Here is an 18698-nt window from a genome sequence, read left to right as displayed (position 1 = left end):
GGTTTGATCACGTGGGTGTTTTTGAGAATTCATTTCTTTTCTGTAAATGGTTGCCACTGAGTTTTCAAAACAAAATCCTAGACTCAGCTAAGTGCATATTGAATTATTGAACATAGAGTGATGATTACGATGGAGGGGTCAACCCAGTCATTTTGGCCTGCTTAAAAATTGAAGTGGCTACTGCCAAAATATCAGTTGACCCCCCCCCCTCCCCAATAAAAACCTCCACCTTTGAAAAAAAAGACTAAAGTTGGACGAAAATTGTGGAAACATTTTCAAAAACTTCAAGTTTGAATTTTTCTCTGCAGAAAGCATCTTTCAGCCAAATTTGATGCTAAAAATTTTTCAATGTTTGTAATTATATTTCTCGATTTTAGACTTCGATCAATATTAAGCTTGGTTTATTACCTAGCCCATGAAAAATTCAACATTGTCGCAATGTGTATACTTAAATTAATGATGGCTGATGACATCTATGCACTGACATTAGCTGCTGGTCTACGAGTACGTAGTATCACATTGAAAATGAGATAGTTGCCGTACACACGAATACCCGAAAGTATGAGTAACCTTCTTATAAATACACATTAGGTATTGTTGAATTTGACATATTGTTGGACCATTACCTCGTCAACACTAATTCTCGAAAAATCCGATAATAAATTATAAGAGAACTGGCAAGTCATCTGTTGTATAGTACGCACTAATTGTCACGTTCGTTGTTTAATTTGTGTCCACGCGGTAAACACCAGATAAATTAGCCCTGCTGCCTGCTGCAGGATTTCAACAATTAATGAAGTTAGAATATCAATACACATATATCGATATGGGCAAAACGTGTATCGATATACTTATTGAAATGTTATTGGAATAACACGTAGCAATAATTTTTTACATGGTTTATTGTTATGTTTTCATTTTCAAATTTCTAGTTCAATTCTCTTTCGCTGTTCAAAAAATTAGATATTGAAAAAATTATTACTTGGTAGCCTATTTTAAAGCATAATATTGGCAACCGGTTTCACGTAAAAATCTAAATTTCTATGGTTCCAAGTGTCCTGGTGCGATAAACTTGGATTTCTCAGAATATTCAAGAGTAAAAACACGAGGAATAGTCAGCCACAAAATAATTGCACCAGAATTGCTAAAATTCAACACTTGGAAACTGTTGTGATTGGAACAAAGAATTGGCAACCGGTTCTTGATGGCAAAAACCAGTTTTAAAAGTCTGAATAGTGAATTTTTAGGCATTCAGTTTGTTGCCCTGATCTGATAGGATCCCATTCCTGAGATTATTCAAGAGACAATACAACATTATTCTTTGAGAACCGGTTTTGTAGTTTGAAAAAAGTTTTTCCAAAATCAAAATAATATGAAAAAAGTACAAAAAATTGCACTTGCCAAAATTCAACTCTCAAAAATGTTGTGATTGAAGCTGCAAATTGGGCAACCGGTTCCTATTACAAAGCTGGTTTTAATAATTCAATTTTTTGGAACTGTATCTGTATCCAGTTTTCAGATGATTTTGCATTTAAAAAAATGTAGGTAATGTACTTATGTTAGCTGCCAAATATGAACACTGAAAATTGTTGTGATTGAAGCTGCAAATTGGCAACTGGTTCTTAATTGTACAAAACCAGTTTTATAAATATAAATTTTTATGACATCATATTTATTGGTGCGATAGGTTTACATTTTGTAGAGGATTAAAAGGGCAATTTCATTTTGAAACCGGTTCAATGGTTCACAACTAGCTCCTGATAATTTCTCAAGTAGCTAAAACCCGGGTTTAAAAAAAGGTGATGGGTTCACAACCAGCTCCCTATAATTTCTCAAGTAGTTAATACAGGAAAAAATTATTTAAAAAAAGTCTACTTAGAGTTGTCAAAAGCTAACACAAAAAATTCTTGCCATAAGATCTTCAAATTGATAACTGGTTCCTGATTGAAAACCCGGGTTTTAAAAAAAGGTGAATTTGAATGGAGCTCCGAAAGGATTGAAGGAGATTCATCGTTTTGGAACCGGTTTAGTGATTCCCAAGCAGTTCCCAAGTTACCTAAAAAAGTTGAAGAATTGTCAAAATCTAGGGTTGGTAACCGGTTCTTTATTACCAAACCGGTTACAAAACAGAAAATCATTTTTTTTCATTCAGAGCCAGTTGCACCATTCTGGTTTAAACCATGAATATGGTTTAAACTTGGTTTAGGAAAAAAGGGATGTTGCACAATGCTAAGTTAAGCCTTTAACCAAATTTAACTTTAACCTGTCAAATTTCTATGGTTAACCCAGCATCTGAAAGTTAAACCACGTTGAATGCTTGTTTTTGCGTGATTTTATCTCCACATGGTGGGGTTTATTTCAATTTTTATGTGTAGGTTATGTTTCAAACAATTTTGGTTTCACTTTTTATCAAAATAAACAAACTAAACCATCAAATTACGATTACTATGTTTCAATGATGAGATTGACATAAAAGAATGATTTTCCTTTCATGATGTTTGAATATTCAGCTCCGTTTACATTACTGATTAAAAATAAAATTCAAATGGAATGGAATTAATGTTGAAAAATCACTGAAGATGAACACAATGATACGTTACTGTTATAGTCAGGGCTTAAAACCATTTGGATTTTATTGGTTGTTGTGGTAGGTGGTTTTTAAAGGACTCAAAAATATTGGTTTTTGGTTATGGTTTCTGAATTGGTTTTTCAATCACAGTTTTTCTGGTTCTGGTTTTGAAATGGTTTCAATTTTTTTTTAATATAGGTGGATGTGGTTTTGGTTTTGTAATAATACTTTTTTTTGAGGTAGTGGTGGTTTTTGATATGAAAAACCATTTCAAATTTTCAAATGGTTTTGGTGGTTGTGGTGGTTTTGATATCAAAAAATTTTTGAATTTTCAAATAAATTTACCAAAAAACAAATTAAGGTACGAGTATTGTCTGATTTGAGACCAAAAAACAGAAAATTTTCATCACTGGTCTAGAAAAATTGAAAAAAATTGCAGAAACCAAAAAGAACCATTTCATGAATTGGTTGTTATTGGTTATGGTTACATTTGAAAATTGAAATGGTTCTTGTGGTTGTGGTTTTCTCCAAATAACACGACTATTTGGTGGTTTTGGTTTTTTCAATCCAATTTTTTTTCCAACGTATTGGTTTTTGGTTGTTGTTGTTTTTGGAATGTATAGAGAGAAGTTGAAATGGTTGTGGTAGTGGTTAAACCAATTGAAAAACAATGGTTGTGGTGGTTTTATTTGGTTTTGGTTTTGGTGGTTTTAAGCCCTGGTTATAGTCCAGGAAAATTAGATGAAAAAAAAGGGTCATTGGGAAAAATGGGGGAGAAAGCTGAATTTTGGTATACTGGTCCATTTTTTTGTGCTGAACACGAATCCGATGAGTCCCCGGTCGTCCCTGGTGTGCGTTCTCCCCTATTGTGGATCTAAGCCCCCCAAAACCAGTTTTTTGCAATTTTCTCCCCCGCATTGCATTTTAGCGAGAAATAGGTGGTCGGATAAGAATCGACGTCAAATTTCCGATCTAGTGATATATCAACTTTCTTTCTACCCCCAAGGGGGGTGGAACCACAACCATTCAAAAAAGGGGGTTCCCCAAAAAATACATAAGGGCTATAGGCGCCTAAGAGGGGTGAAATGGTCCCCAAAAGCGTTTAACATGAAAGGTGGGTACCATAGAGAAACCTCTGCGCAAAAAATTTCAGATCCACACCCCCTACCCTTTTTGCGGAGCCCCCCTTTTTGAAATTTCAGTAGCACTTTTCTCAGCCCCATTTCAACCGATTTTGAAAATTTTTCTGGAAGTTATGTATATCCTTGATAGGTATTCACACAAAAATTTTCAACCCTCTCCCCTCAAATTTACCCCTCAAAATGGCGTTTTTTTCATTTTTTTATGCCTATTAACAATCAAGATTGCGAGGTACAATTTTGTAAACACGTTTTTTGGATGTATTTTTGGCCCCCAAACATCATATACTATATTAGAAATTTTTGCTTTGGTGCGCCGTGGTGAAAACTTGGAATAATGTATCGTAGGGGGGGTGGGGGGTGAAATGGGAATTTTGAAAAAAATAACTATCAATGAGTAGGGTATCGTTTTCATATGATTCGATACCGCTGAGCACGAATATGACCTCAGATTTTCTGCTACACTCACCTACCCCTCTCCAGAGCCCCTCAGCCCCCCTCAATTTTCACGATTTTCGAAATTTTCGAAATATAGTTATTTTGATGATGTTGGTGTCGTTTTCATATGATTCGATACCGCTGAGCACGAATATGACCTCAGATTTTCTGCTACACTCATCTACCCCTCTCCAGAGCCCCTCAGCCCCCCACAATTTTCACAATTTTCGAAATATAGTTATTTTGATGATGTTGGTGTCGTTTTCATATAATTCGATACTGCTAAGCACGAATATGACCTCTGATTTTCTGCTACAATCACTTACCCCTCTCCAGAGCCCCTCAGCCCCCTCAATTTTAACGATTTTCGAAATAAAGTTATTTTCGTGATGTTGGTGTCGTTTTCATATGATTCGATACCGCTGAGCACGAATATGACCTCTGATTTTCTGCTACAATCACTTACCCCTCTCCAGAGCCCCTCAGCCCCCTCAATTTTCACAATTTTCGAAATAAAGTTATTTTCGTGATGTTGGTTTCATTGCTATGGGAAAATTACATAAGTTCATTGTTATTGTACATAAATTTTCTCGTAGAATCAGCTACAGCAAGTGATGGTGACGATTAAGTGAATCACAAATTAACATTCTTTACTTTTTTTTATAAGTATTTCGTTACCATATTTTTTTCTTGTGATTTTTTATGTAGGTAGTCATTGAAATATAAAATACATACTCATACATACTCAAGTTACAGTTATCATGAATAATTATTATGCCACATATGCTCCGCAGACCTATACAGTCCAGTACACATACAGATTTGTTGCGTTTTCTGCGTGGAAAAAAATTGAAGGATCCACCCCCCCTCGAGGGGGAGCCATGTGCTGTAGCGGATTCTACGAGACATTTTATGTACAATAACAATGAACTTATGTAATTTTCCCATAGCAATGAAACCAACATCATCATAATAACTATATTTCGAAAATTGTGAAAATTGTGGGGGGCTGAGGGGCTCTGGAGAGGGGTAGGTGAGTGTAGCAGAAAATCTGAGGTCATATTCGTGCTCAGCGGTATAGAATCATATGAAAACGACACCAACATCATCAAAATAACTATATTTCGAAAATTTCGAAAATCGTGAAAATTGAGGGGGACTGAGGGGCTCTGGAGAGGGGTAGGTGAGTGTAGCAGAAAATCTGAGGTCATATTCGTGCTCAGCGGTATCGAATCATATGAAAACGATACCCTACTCATTGATAGTTATTTTTTTCAAAATTCCCATTTCACCCCCCACCCCCCCTACGATACATTATTCCAAGTTTTCACCACGGCGCACCAAAGCAAAAATTTCTAATATAGTATATGATGTTTGGGGGCCAAAAATACATCCAAAAAACGTGTTTACAAAATTGTACCTCGCAATCTTGATTGTTAATAGGCATAAAAAAATGAAAAAAACGCCATTTTGAGGGGTAAATTTGAGGGGAGAGGGTTGAAAATTTTTGTGTGAATACCTATCAAGGATATACATAACTTCCAGAAAAATTTTCAAAATCGGTTGAAATGGGGCTGAGAAAAGTGCTACTGAAATTTCAAAAAGGGGGGCTCCGCAAAAAGGGTAGGGGGTGTGGATCTGAAATTTTTTGCGCAGAGGTTTCTCTATGGTACCCACCTTTCATGTTAAACGCTTTTGGGGACCATTTCACCCCTCTTAGGCGCCTATAGCCCTTATGTATTTTTTGGGGAACCCCCTTTTTTGAATGGTTGTGGTTCCACCCCCCTTGGGGGTAGAAAGAAAGTTGATATATCACTAGATCGGAAATTTGACGTCGATTCTTATCCGACCACCTATTTCTCGCTAAAATGCAATGCGGGGGAGAAAATTGCAAAAAACTGGTTTTGGGGGGCTTAGATCCACAATAGGGGAGAACGCACACCAGGGACGACCGGGGACTCATCGGATTCGTGTTCAGCACAAAAAAATGGACCAGTATACCAAAATTCAGCTTTCTCCCCCATTTTTCCCAATGACCCTTTTTTTTCATCTAATTTTCCTGGACTATAACAGTAACGTATCATTGTGTTCATCTTCAGTGATTTTTCAACATTAATTCCATTCCATTTGAATTTTATTTTTAATCAGTAATGTAAACGGAGCTGAATATTCAAACATCATGAAAGGAAAATCATTCTTTTATGTCAATCTCATCATTGAAAAATAGTAATCGTAATTTGATGGTTTAGTTTGTTTATTTTGATAAAAAGTGAAACCAAAATTGTTTGAAACATAACCTACACATAAAAATTGAAATAAACCCCACCATGTGGAGATAAAATCACGCAAAAACAAGCATTCAACGTGGTTTAACTTTCAGATGCTGGGTTAACCATAGAAATTTGACAGGTTAAAGTTAAATTTGGTTTAAGGCTTAACTTAGCATTGTGCAACATCACTTTTTTCCTGAACCAAGTTTAAACCATATTCATGGTTTAAACCAGAATGGTGCAACTGGCTCTTAATCATTCGCGTTCATTTTTATCAGTAAAATCACAACAATATCAACACCACACAGACAAAAATATAAGAATTTATTTCAGTTTTCGATTGAATGACCTTTAAACTTTGGTTTAGTAAAGCTAAACCTGAACCATTGATGTGCAACACTACAAATGTTAAACCTTGGTTCAGAGTTAAACTTGGATTAGCTAAACCTTTTGAACCAATATGGTGCAACTGGCTCTCAACCGCACAATTTAAAGTTGGCTTACACTCCTTGACTGGTTTAAGAAGCAATACCACTTTGGAACCGGTTTATATTCGTTCGCAACCAGTTCACAGCAATTTTCAAAGAAACAAATACTGAGACAGTTGGAGAGAAAAGTTGCAGAGTTGCAAAAATCCATCCGTAAAAATTGTTGTGATTGGAGGAAAGGGTTGGAAACCAGTTCTTGATCATAAAACCTGGTTTGAAAATATTTTTTTTTATTCAACCGAGGAGGAGGAACTAATTCGGTTAACTTGCATTTCTTGAAGGGTTGAAGAAGCAGTACCACTTTGAAACTGGTTTCGTGGTTTGCAACCAGTTCTCTAAGTAATTTTGAAAGAAACAAATACTGAGAAAAAGGGAGAAAAACGTTGCAGAGTTGCAAAAATCCATCAGTAAAAATTGTTCTGATTGGAGGAAAGGGTTGGAATTTGGAAACCAGTTCTTCATCATAAAACCCGGTTTGAAAATCTTTTTTTTAAAATTCAACTTAGGAACTAATTTGGTTAGCTTGCATTTCTTGAAGGTTTGAATTGTTCTGATTGGAGGAAAGGGTTGGAATTTGGAAACCAGTTCTTCATCATAAAACCCGGTTTGAAAATCTTTTTTTTAAAATTCAACTTAGGAACTAATTCGGTTAGCTTGCATTTCTTGAAGGTTTGAAGAAGCAATACCACTTTGGAACTGGTTTCATGGTTCGCAACCAGTTCTCCAAGTAATTTTGAAAGAAACAAATATTGAGAATGTTGAGGGGAAAGTTGTAAGGTTGCAAAAATCCATCAGTAAAAATTGTTGTGATTGGAGGTAAGAGTTGGAAACCGGTTCTTGATTGCAAAACCGGTTTCAAAAGTCGTTTTATTAAAATCAACTGTTGAACTAATTTGGTTGGCTTGCATTATTCTTGAAAGGTTGATGAAGCAATACCACTCTGGAACCGGTTTATTGGTTCGCAACCGGTTTTTTATCAATTTTGAGTGAAACAAATATGGAAAAAGTTGACAAAAAAAAGTTGTAGAACCGCCAGAGTCAAATCCTTTAAATTGATGAGAGTTGAGCTAGAAAATTTACAACCAGTTCTTGATAATGAAACCGGTTTCAAAAATCACCATTTTTATTCGACTGTAGTACCGGTTTGATAGACTAATTTCACATTTATCAGAGAAATGAAGAAACGATACTTTTTTGAAACCAGTGTAGTGATTCGCAACCAGTTCACAGTAATTTGTGAGGCTGCTGAACCAGTTTTCAAAAACTGATCACTTATTTCAAAATTTGATTGTATGTACTTAATTTAAAAAGAAAATGGTGAAATTTTGAGCTTTTGAAGTTTGAATGATTTGATGTTTGATTTCAGTTGTTTTGAAGAAATTCATAGTACATATAAAATTCCATTTTCCCATCCATTTTTCATTCTTTTTTTTTTTTTTTTGCAAATTTGAATGGTCGACATTTCAATTTTTTGGCTTACTTCACATGATTGAAGGTTGGGGGGGGGGGTATCTCAATTGCAACGATTTTGAGCTCTCCAAATTCATTACTAGCGTTTTTGAGCAATTCTGGAGTCTCTAGTAGATTTTGGAATAGGTATTTTTATTTCGAAAAATTTCATAAAACTGGATCACCCTTGTGAGAGGGGGAGGGATTCTTAAATCGATTCTGAAACTCGAGTGATTTTTACCTCGGTATTTAATTGACGTTATAAATCACAGCGTTCGCCTGTTCCTCTTCTTTTTCAAACAAAAACACAAAAATTGCGATACCTTAATGAATCTTTTTCACGCTGAATTTTTTTTATTCTAATTTTAGCCTCTAAATTTTTTACATGTGTAGATACTCATAAATGATTTTAATTCTAGGTATATTTTTTAATCCATTAGTCCATTACCGACCCTTTCTCGTCATTCAAGCAATACTTTTTACGATTTTGTTTTCTTCGTTGAAAAAATGTGTGTGTTCTATTTTTTTTTTTTTTTTTTTCATGTCTCGTGAATGATAACGTGACAATTTTTTTCAACATTATACCTGCGAAGGTGAAGTGCACACTACACATATCAAAGTCAAGGTTATGTTTTATTTCGATGTTTTTATCATTTTTGTATGTATTTTTCGTTCGTAGAAATGTCGCTTTTATTTTCACCAGCGCAATTGATGGCACTGATAAAAAGCAATCTGTAGTTTTTGTAGGTAAAAACAATTACTTTAGAGCGAAGTTTCCCAAAATTAACGTACCTATCAGTTTGAAATGAATGAATCGTAAGTTGCCGAGTGGCTCTGATAAGTAATTATTTATGTTGAGGTGTAAATTTGAGTGCTTCGGAGAGACTAATACGATTTTATTAAGGTGTTCATTTTTGACGATGATAGGAAAATTATTCAAAAAAACACACCTTTGATGAAAAGAGTTTCGAGAAAATGGCAGGTCTGGCCTTCTGGGTATATTGATTCTTTTTTCTGTAGACAAATGACTCGATTTTACTTGAAAAAATTTGCAAGTACGTACGTATTTCAGTTCAAATGATTTTGTATTCCTTCGCACGATAAATGAATGTCTTGAAGCGATAGTCTTTGATTTCAATGAAGAAGACCAACTTCAATTAAGATTTCGTAACAATTGATCTACTTTACTCGTTATAAAACAAGGTATCGTGAAATTTTACGATAATTGCAATCGGCGACAACAAAATTTCAAATAAATTAATCGATGAATCATACCAGAGCCTATATTATAGCTATTGAATAAACCGAAAGAAAAAAAAAGCTCGACGAATAAGGTCAAACATCGAGATCAATTTGGAGACATGCGTGTTTTATAATCATTCAATTCAATAGTATACGAGTATCGATGTTGATTTATCGATAATGGAGAGAAAATGATTCGAGTACGCGGCGTTCGCGGTGATTAATTCCGCGTAATAATTTCGTCAGATTATTGTTTTGATTGGATTTCATTAAATTGTCATTCTTCATTTTGGGAATTGAAATTGTTACATTTTTATAAATTAATATTATTGTTATTAATGAAAGTGTTTAGTTCCCCTGCGGTCAAGGATCGGTCAAAAGGCGAATGTTCGAGCTTAACCCATCGGGTCCCCCTCCCCTCCCCTCCCTCCCACCTCTCTCGGCATTTTTTTCTTCATCTTTCTCCGCGAGTAGGCAATTTTTTTAATCAATTTATTTTTCGTGTATGAGACCATAATTTACGTTGTGTGTCCACAACAGGGTAATGTGTGGTACAAATACACAATTGGGAATTTGTAATTTTACTCGCAATTAGCGTGTTAAATATTCGATGGCCTAGTTTTATAGTTATATATGCATAAAATATAAAATGAAGTTTGTGTATTACGAGCTCGTGAATTTGACCCTTAGATCTCATACGAAAGTCTGTTCGTATATAATGCTGCATTATTCGTACTCGTACTCGTATATATGGGTTTGTAAAGTAGTAACAATAATAACATATATATACAATATATTATCCAAAGTATGATAAGAACCAGCGTACAGTTTTTTTTTTTGATAATTCGGGTTACTTCCTATGTTTACGACGTAATTTTCCGAGCTCGCCAATTGGATAGAATGGAAGAAGAAATAGTTGGAAAAGCACGTGTCCGAATCATGCATACGCACAAGTTTCATTTTTCTGCATAGTTTTAATACTTTATAAGTACATGTTCATCAAATTATCCTATAAACTCGTCATCGTCATCGTCATCGTCATCATTTGTCTCTGTAGAGAATTCCTTGCCAATATAGGATTTACGTTCGGAGATAATTGTACAAAAAACAGACGAATACATAAGCGTAGAAGCATCAATTATTGATAAGCCGAAAAAAAAATGGTAATTATCATTTAATTTTATTGTTACGCGTGTGGAGGCGAAGTATTCTCTCTGTACAGGGTGTTTCGTAAATCGTTCCTGATGTTGTTAGAATTATAAATAAAGATGGGGAATTATCAGAGATACTAATATACGTATTATCGATGTAGGGTTTTTTCATTGGCTAACAATGTTTCATAGTTTGTAAAATTCTATCATATTTTCATGTACCTACAAGGTGTTCGGAAAAGTGTGAAATGTGCAATATATATGAAAATTTCTATTTTTGGATCAGTTTGATTATTTGAGAGAGCAATTTGGTTTACAGTGTGGATCAATTTCAAGGTTCTTAGGCACAGGATTGGATGAGTATCGTGTACGAGTGAACTATAATGAACGATGCGGTATTTTTATTATAGTTAATTATCTACGTATTTTACTCTTAAAAATTGAGCAAAATCTTTTCGAGTTGTTGTGTACCTAAGTATTTCCCAACGAAATTCTATGCAGATATCTTCTCAAAACACGTGTCGACTCTTCCCATAAAATATGACTCATTGTACATATGTCAACGTACGAGTAAGAAACCGGTTTTCAAACGTACCAGTTTCGAAGAAATTCCTGGATTTTTTAAACTGGTTTCATATTTTTGAACAAATTTTTAACTATAGTTTTTAGAAAACAACAGAAATGAAACAGATTCTGAGGTAAGTTGGGAAAGTTGTTGAGCAAAAGTAATTTTTTTCAAGTCATTGGAAGAAGAATTTTAATTCCATAATAAAGTGGACCACTTTAGAAAACATTTTTTTTGGGGAAAAATGCAAAGAATTTTGAAACACATGGATATGTTTTGTTTTTTTCTAAGAATGGATTTTATATGACATGACTTACTGATAAAAAAAAATCGACGTAAATTTTTTACCCAACTTTGGTCACATTGGAATTATTACATAACTATGATTTCAATAACTTCACGCTTCATTGACAGTACATTTTATTGCTAATTTGTAGCAAAATACCGGGTGCTCCATAAATTTCAGTTCGTTTACAAGATTTTAAAATGCTGCAATATTGAGTTGCAATGACATACTTTTTTGTAACTTTTGGCTTCTTTTTTTTTTCAACGTATTTCAAGTTATAAAAATTACACTTTTTTTCTTTTTTTTTTCAAATTTAAAAAAAAAATGTGTGCGAGTTGCAAACTAAGTATGTCACTTTTGTCAAAGTTACCAAAAAGTCTCATTTCTTGTTGAAAATTGCTAAAAATTGGTTGAAAATTGTTGCATTTTTACGATTTAAAGTCTCAAATTTTTTTTTTCTGAAATTGAAATTACATCCGAAATTCTCGTCTTTTTTACTCGAAGGATGGAAAAAAATTATATTATTTTTTTACCTATAATTCATCAAAATGTCCTGCTTTTTCCAAAAATTCTTCCTTTTTAGTTTGCTGGTCTCACTTTTTTTAATAGGATTATCTAAAAGTCTCGTTCTTTTGCCAATTGTTCCCCCCTCCCAAAAAAAATCCCAAAATTCCTGCTTATTGCTAAAATTGTCCCTAGTGCATTTTTGCCAAAAATTGTCAAAAATTCTGCTTCTTCAGAAATTGAGAGATTTTTGCTTTTTTGAAAAATGCCCATAGATTGTGTTTTTTTTTTGTAAAAAAATTTCCAAAAGTCTCGCTTTTTTTCAAAAACTGTTCAAAAGTTTGACTTTTTCTTTTTCAAAGATGACCAAAAAGCTTTTCCTTTTACAAAGACTGTCAAGGTGTTGCTTTTTGCCAAAAAAAAATGCTAAAAATTCTCGGTTTTTCAAAAATAACAAAAAAGTTTTGGCTTTTTAACAAAATGATTAAAAATGTGTCGTTTTTTTTGCTAGAAATTAAAAAGAGTTTTGCATTTTGCCTAACTATGACCGAAAGTCTTGATTTTGTTCCAAAAATTGACAATTTATGTACTTAGGTATCACTTTTTTTACAATTATAATTTCCTACTAAAAGATCGTGATTTTTGCTAAAAATTGTCAGAGGGTTGTTTGGTCGTCTCGTCGCATAACTCCCCCCCCTCCCCCCCCAAAATGGTTCCACAACCAATTTTTGACAGGGTATCTGAAATGTAGTGAAAGTAGTGAAAAAGTAGTAAGTAAATTTAGTCAAAAAGGTAGTGAAAAAATGAAGAAATTCAACTTGAAATCAATTGAGAAAAAAAGTTTATTTTTGATGAAATTAAAAAATACTTTGTCTACAAATTTTCTTCCAATTTCGATTTTTTTTGAAAAATTTGATTTTGTTGATTTTTTTTGTGTGGAGTAGGGGGTGGGAGGAGGGGGGTGGTTCAGTGACGACCTTTCTGAAAATCTGGTTTAAAAAAGTATTGATTTTTTAAAAAAAAAATTCTTTCAGATGGTTTCCATGGTTGGTGATTCCTTTACACAGGGTCAATGGGTCATTCTACGTCGTGCTCCGAAATTGAAAAATAATTTTTTCGAATAGCCAATTTCTGTGTCAAAATTGCTCTACATAACCCCGTTTTCAACCAAAACCTTCCTTGGTCTCTCAATCGGTGTTTAGAGGGAAGAAGAAACTCCAAAATTTCAAAAAATATCCGTAAACGTAAATTTATTTATTTATTTTCATTTTTCCGATTAGGAATAACTCCATACAAAGTGGCCAAAATAGCTCGAGGGACGGAGGGGGGGGGGGTGTTTCGAAGATGAATAATGTAGAATTATTTTGACGTAAAAATAAATTATTTTTTGGGTAATTTTTTTTCTATGTTTTTCGTATTTTTTTATAATATGTATATAAGTAGTCCGGCATATGACAATAGGAGTAATTGCACCCCCCCCCCCACCGCCGATCCTTCGGGACAACTTTTTTCTTAAAGGGGACATCCTAAGGAACATTTTAAAACAAATTTGCCCCGAAAAAAGGTGGCCTTACTTACAAAATGGCGGCCATTTTGATTGACAGGTCAGCCGAAATCGCAGATTTTGCGTTTCAACATAGGACTGGCACGAAATTTTTCAAACTTTACAAAGGTAGATTGACAGATCATGCAAAAATTCATCACCTGTCAAAATTTCAAGTGCTAAAGTGCGTTTTTCGATTTTTGGTGAATTTTTGAAAATTGAATTTAGGCCAAAAATGAGGGAAAAAATCAAAATTTTACCAAATTGACCAAGAAAACTGAAATTTGGGGTATACCCTATTTTCGACATGCCAAATCGATTGGAAACGGTTTTAATCCGTTTTGAGCAGTTCTGAAGCCTCCAGCAGATTTTTGAAACTCGAAATTCCCACAAATTCCATCAAATTGGAGTTGTAAAGCTAAAATTTATTCTGAAAACTAATTTCAATACGCTACGAAGTACTGCAGGTAAATTTCAAGTCGTTCTGGAGCCTCCAGCGACTTTTTGAAAATTCCTGAAGCCTCCAGCAGATGCTTGAAACTTTAAACTTTCACAATATTTCATCACATGGAGATGGAAAGCTGAAATTTACTCTACACTCCAATTTTAACACCCTCTGAAGACGACTTCAGGTGGGTTCAAGTCATTTTAGAGCATCCAGCTACTTTTTTGAAAAAAACTGGAGCCTCCAGCAGATTTTTGAAACTTGAAATTTCCCCAACATTAATTCATCAAATGGAGTTAGTCAAGCTGAAATTTACTTCGCAGACTACATGGTGGTTTCAAATGGTTTCGAAGCTTCCAGGTACTTTTAGGAAATTTCAATTTTCCAAAAAACGTCGCTGAAGGATCCAAAACGACTTAAAATCCACCATCAGACCATCAGTCAACTTCGTTGCGTGTTGAAATCAGGTTGCAGAATGAATTTCGACTCTCCATCTCAGTTTGATGAAATTTTGGGAAAATTTCAAGTTTCAAAAATCTACTGGAGGCTCCAGTAGTTTTCAAAAATGTCGCTGGAGGCTCCAGAACGACTTGAAATTTACCTGCAGTACTTCGTAGCGTATTGATATTAGTTTTTAGAATAAATTTCAGCTTTACAACTCCAATTTGATGGAATTTTGCGGGAATTTCGAGTTTCAAAAATCTGCTGGAGGCTCCAGAACTGCTTAAAACGGGTTGAAACCGTTTCCAATCGATTTCGCATGTCAAAAATCGGGTATATCCTAAATTTCAGCTTTGTTGGTCAATTTGGCAAAATTTTGATTTTTTCCCTCATTTTTGGCCTAAATTCGATTTTCAAAAATTCACCAAAAATCGAAAAACGCATTTTAGCACTTGAAATTTTGACAGGTGATGAATTTTTGCACGATCTTTCGATCTACCTTTGTAAAGTTTGAAAAATTTCGTGCGAGTCCTATGTTGAAACGCATACTCTGCGATTTCGGCTGACCTGTCATCAGAATGGCCGCCATTTTGTAAGTAAGGCCAACTTTTTTTTGGGCAAGTTTGCTTTAAAATGTTCCTTAGGATGTCCCCTTTGAGAAAAAGTTGTCCCGAAGGATCAGCAGGGGGGGTGGAATTACTCCTATTGTCATATGTCCGAGGGGGGGTGGTCGACTGATTTTCAAGTTGGTGAGCTGAAATTTTCAGGATTTTTTTTTTCGTATAAAATCAACAAGATTTTGTTTGTGAGGGGGGGGGGGACGAAAATATGCACTAAAGTGTATTAAAAATTCCCCCTCGCGGTTCTCCTAGCTGAAATTCCTTCGATTTAGGATTCTTGAAATAACCATTGTTGGTCAATGAGTCCGAAACACTGAATGGGGATGCTTGGAAGCTTCGCATTTCACACCAGCCTAATTTCTCGCCACTGTTTGAATTCTCAATCAGATGTTATTGACACCACACAGGGGGGCGGGAACTTTAGGTGCATACTGTAGACGAGAACGAGAGAAGATGACTGTGACTGCGTTATCCGAACCATGATACCACAAATGATAACTCTATGCTCACTTGCTCAGTATGTATTTAATCGTTTGCACCAATAAATGTGGTGTAATGGTTTAGTATGAATTGTACGTGTTGCGATTGCGATTATTGTCATGTGCTTTATTCGGTACGTAGTGAGTAGATATTTAGTTTGTTAGTTTGTCGGTCTTTGGGATGCCTTTTTTTTTATTATTACGTTACCATACCATACACTGGTACATGTATATTGTATACTATGTACTTCTACGAACATCATAATGCATATTGTTTATATCAATTAAACCGCTAGTGCGAAGTACTTAAATGTTTAATTGTCGAGGATGATTTCTTTTTCTTTTTTTTTGTTTTGTTTTACGGTGCCTCATCATCATCATCATCGTCGTAGTTGTAAAGGTGTTTTCGATTTTTTTATATGTATTTATTATGTCGGAGATATAAATTTTATTGATAATAACTGATACGTATTTATGTTGGCTGACTCGGTCTATATATGACGTGTTGCCCAGAAACGATTCGCCGTTGCGGTCAATTTAGTACTAAAATTTACCCATACACGATAAGACCCCAACTCATGTTTTCCTCGTGAGTATATATTGCGCGAACCCGAAAAGTACAAAAAGTTGTACTCGTACTCGTACTCGTATAATAATAACGCTGTGAATACAACGCATTAGTGTTTCGGATGATAATTGTTGTAGGTACGTAAATGTAAATGCGATACACGATACGTGGGTATATCCATTACCTACCTTACCTTCTTAACGTTGTACTTAAACCTTACTTAAATTGAAGAAAAAAAAAAATTAACGCGCGTGAAGTAGCAGAATTGTTAGCAGGTAATTTGAATTGGCGAGGTAATATATGTATAAACATTGTACAAACTTCTAAGTACTTATTATACTGGATACCTTTCTTATACCTATCTACTACACGATAGGTAGGTATTAATGAATTTTATGCATTTATAATGCTCATGGTATCTACGAAAGCTGCATTATAGCAAAATATGTACCTATCGACTCGTACAGTACTACGACTCGTGAATTCAATTTACATTTATGTACGATATCGTGTATTTTCATTTTTTATCTATTTATTCTTTTTAGTAGGGACTTGAAACAACGCGTACTTACTTACTAAAATTATCGTTATTTTACTTACGTCTGTTACAGCGGTAAAAATGACAACACTGATGGTCGTTTTGACGTGATGACATTTGGTCATTTTGATAAAGCCGACAACTAACCCGACCAAAACGCTGAACATCTAACAGAATGCCGATCGTGAATCATCTATCTTATAAAATGAAGGAAAGCGAAGACGACCATAATCGCGACGTACAATTGGTTGGATTTGCCAGGAATGCCATCGAAGACCCTAAACCACCGACTGATCAACGACTCGCTAATGTTCAAATGGATGCCGAATACTGGAAAAATAACGACGGATATGATAATCAAGCTTTTCACCGAACAGAACCATCCAGTTTGGAAAGAGGTAAGAATTTGTTGTGGGTATTTTTACGTAACGATTACGTCTTGGTGTGAATTTGAAATTTTGATAGAGAGGGAGAGGGGTGTTTAAGTTTGAGTTGTGTACTGCATCGTGTGATGATAAAAATGTAGATGGTTGATTTTCCTACAAATGTAAGTAGTCGTATCTGCGCGTTAATTTTCATTTTGAATGATACAGAATTTAAACAAAATGTTGTGAAATCGGTATATAGATGACGGCTTTATGTACGAGTATGATAAGTGATAACGTTCCTTCCGCCGAATGACGCTTTTCCCGATGAGATTTTTTTCCGGTGACACAAATTTTAAAACGAGTTATCCTGTAAACATCAATTTATCCATTATGTATCATCTGGCTAGGGACGAAACTGAGTGTTCTCCTTGGGAAGGGAGGAGGGAGTTGTCCTGGGCCATCGAGAGCTGATCAGGGCTCGGGGCAAATCATATCGGGCCCCATTTCCAAAGACGAAACTATATTGAGTTTGTTTTTTGAGAGGGGGGGGGGGTAATGTCGACTAAAAATTTTGAGAAAAATATGAGTTATGAAAACTTTTGTTTTCTTTTTTGGATAATTGGCACAATCGAAACGAGGACGAGAACTTTGAAAAAATTTGTTTTGAGATGCCTTAAAACGAGTTTTTTTTTTAATGTGCAAAGTTTATTTTTGGTTTTTAAAATTTTAGATTTTGAATTTTTTGGGGGGGGGGGGAGTTGATTGTGAGCGAAGCTAGGACGAAAACTTGTGAGAATTTGTATTTCGAGAGGCATGAAAAGGTTGTTTTTTTCAATGAGAGGACGAGGAGTTTATTTTTTGGCTTTTGATTCTAGAATTCGAATAATGCTGTTCCGAAGGAAATAAATTATGAAAAAGAAAACAGAAAAGGCCCAGATGAGGGCGAAAGCTCTTGAAAATTTGTATGTCGAGAGGCATAAAAGCGATGTTTTTTTTTGTGAGGAGTTTATTTTTTGGGTTTTAAAACTTGATTTAAAAAAAAAATTATGTTGGCAAATTTGTCATTTTTTTTCAATGTTGACAATTTTGGGGATGGGGGGGGGGTCTACTCTTATTTTCTCGTCGTGGTCGCACTCCTAACAACAACTGCTCTAAATGAGATAGCGTATGCTTCCAACTACATATATTAGCCAGTTTCTAGCATATCTGATAGTTTCTTTCAGGGTCTTACAGGGAGAGTTGGCCGGTGAGTTTGTTGTTAACATCTCCAATCGTTTCCTCCCTCTTGTTATTCTTCCTTGAATTTTCCCCTGTACCACTAGCATGAAAATACCGTTTTCTCGTATTTTATGTGCTAAAAACTTTAGCTTTCTATTCTTGGTATCTTCTACTAAGACTTTCCGCTCCTCTCCTATTCTTGCTAACACTTCCTTGTTGGTAATGAAAGTCCTTCCATGAGATCTGTATAGTAGCCTTTGATAGCACCACATCTCAAAAGCCAATACTTTATCCTCGCATTCTATGCTCATGGTCCATGTTTCGCAGGAATACTTCAGACCAGTCCATATGTAGCATCACATAATTCTCTTTCTCAG

The 18698-nt window shown here is 34.9% G+C and overlaps 1 protein-coding gene across 7 annotated transcripts in view; it reads left to right on the top strand.

Moving 5' to 3' along the window:
• LOC135845551 (sodium-independent sulfate anion transporter-like) overlaps positions 1 to 18698 on the top strand; it is a 122444-nt gene that overhangs the window by 65083 nt on the left and 38663 nt on the right. For 3 of the 7 annotated variants that reach the window (XM_065364196.1, XM_065364187.1, XM_065364179.1), the window contains exon 3: positions 16809 to 17133. In XM_065364196.1, the coding sequence (XP_065220268.1) occupies positions 16911 to 17133 (223 nt within the window). In that variant the 5' untranslated portion in view covers positions 16809 to 16910. The other 4 variants (XM_065364203.1, XM_065364221.1, XM_065364212.1 and 1 more) reach the window with 4 other exon arrangements.

Source organism: Planococcus citri, chromosome 1 (genome assembly GCF_950023065.1).
Source record: "Planococcus citri chromosome 1, ihPlaCitr1.1, whole genome shotgun sequence".
NCBI classification, from domain to species: domain Eukaryota; kingdom Metazoa; phylum Arthropoda; class Insecta; order Hemiptera; family Pseudococcidae; genus Planococcus; species Planococcus citri.
Note: the sequence above shows the minus strand (reverse complement) of the source record. Positions and strands in the feature narration are given on the sequence as shown.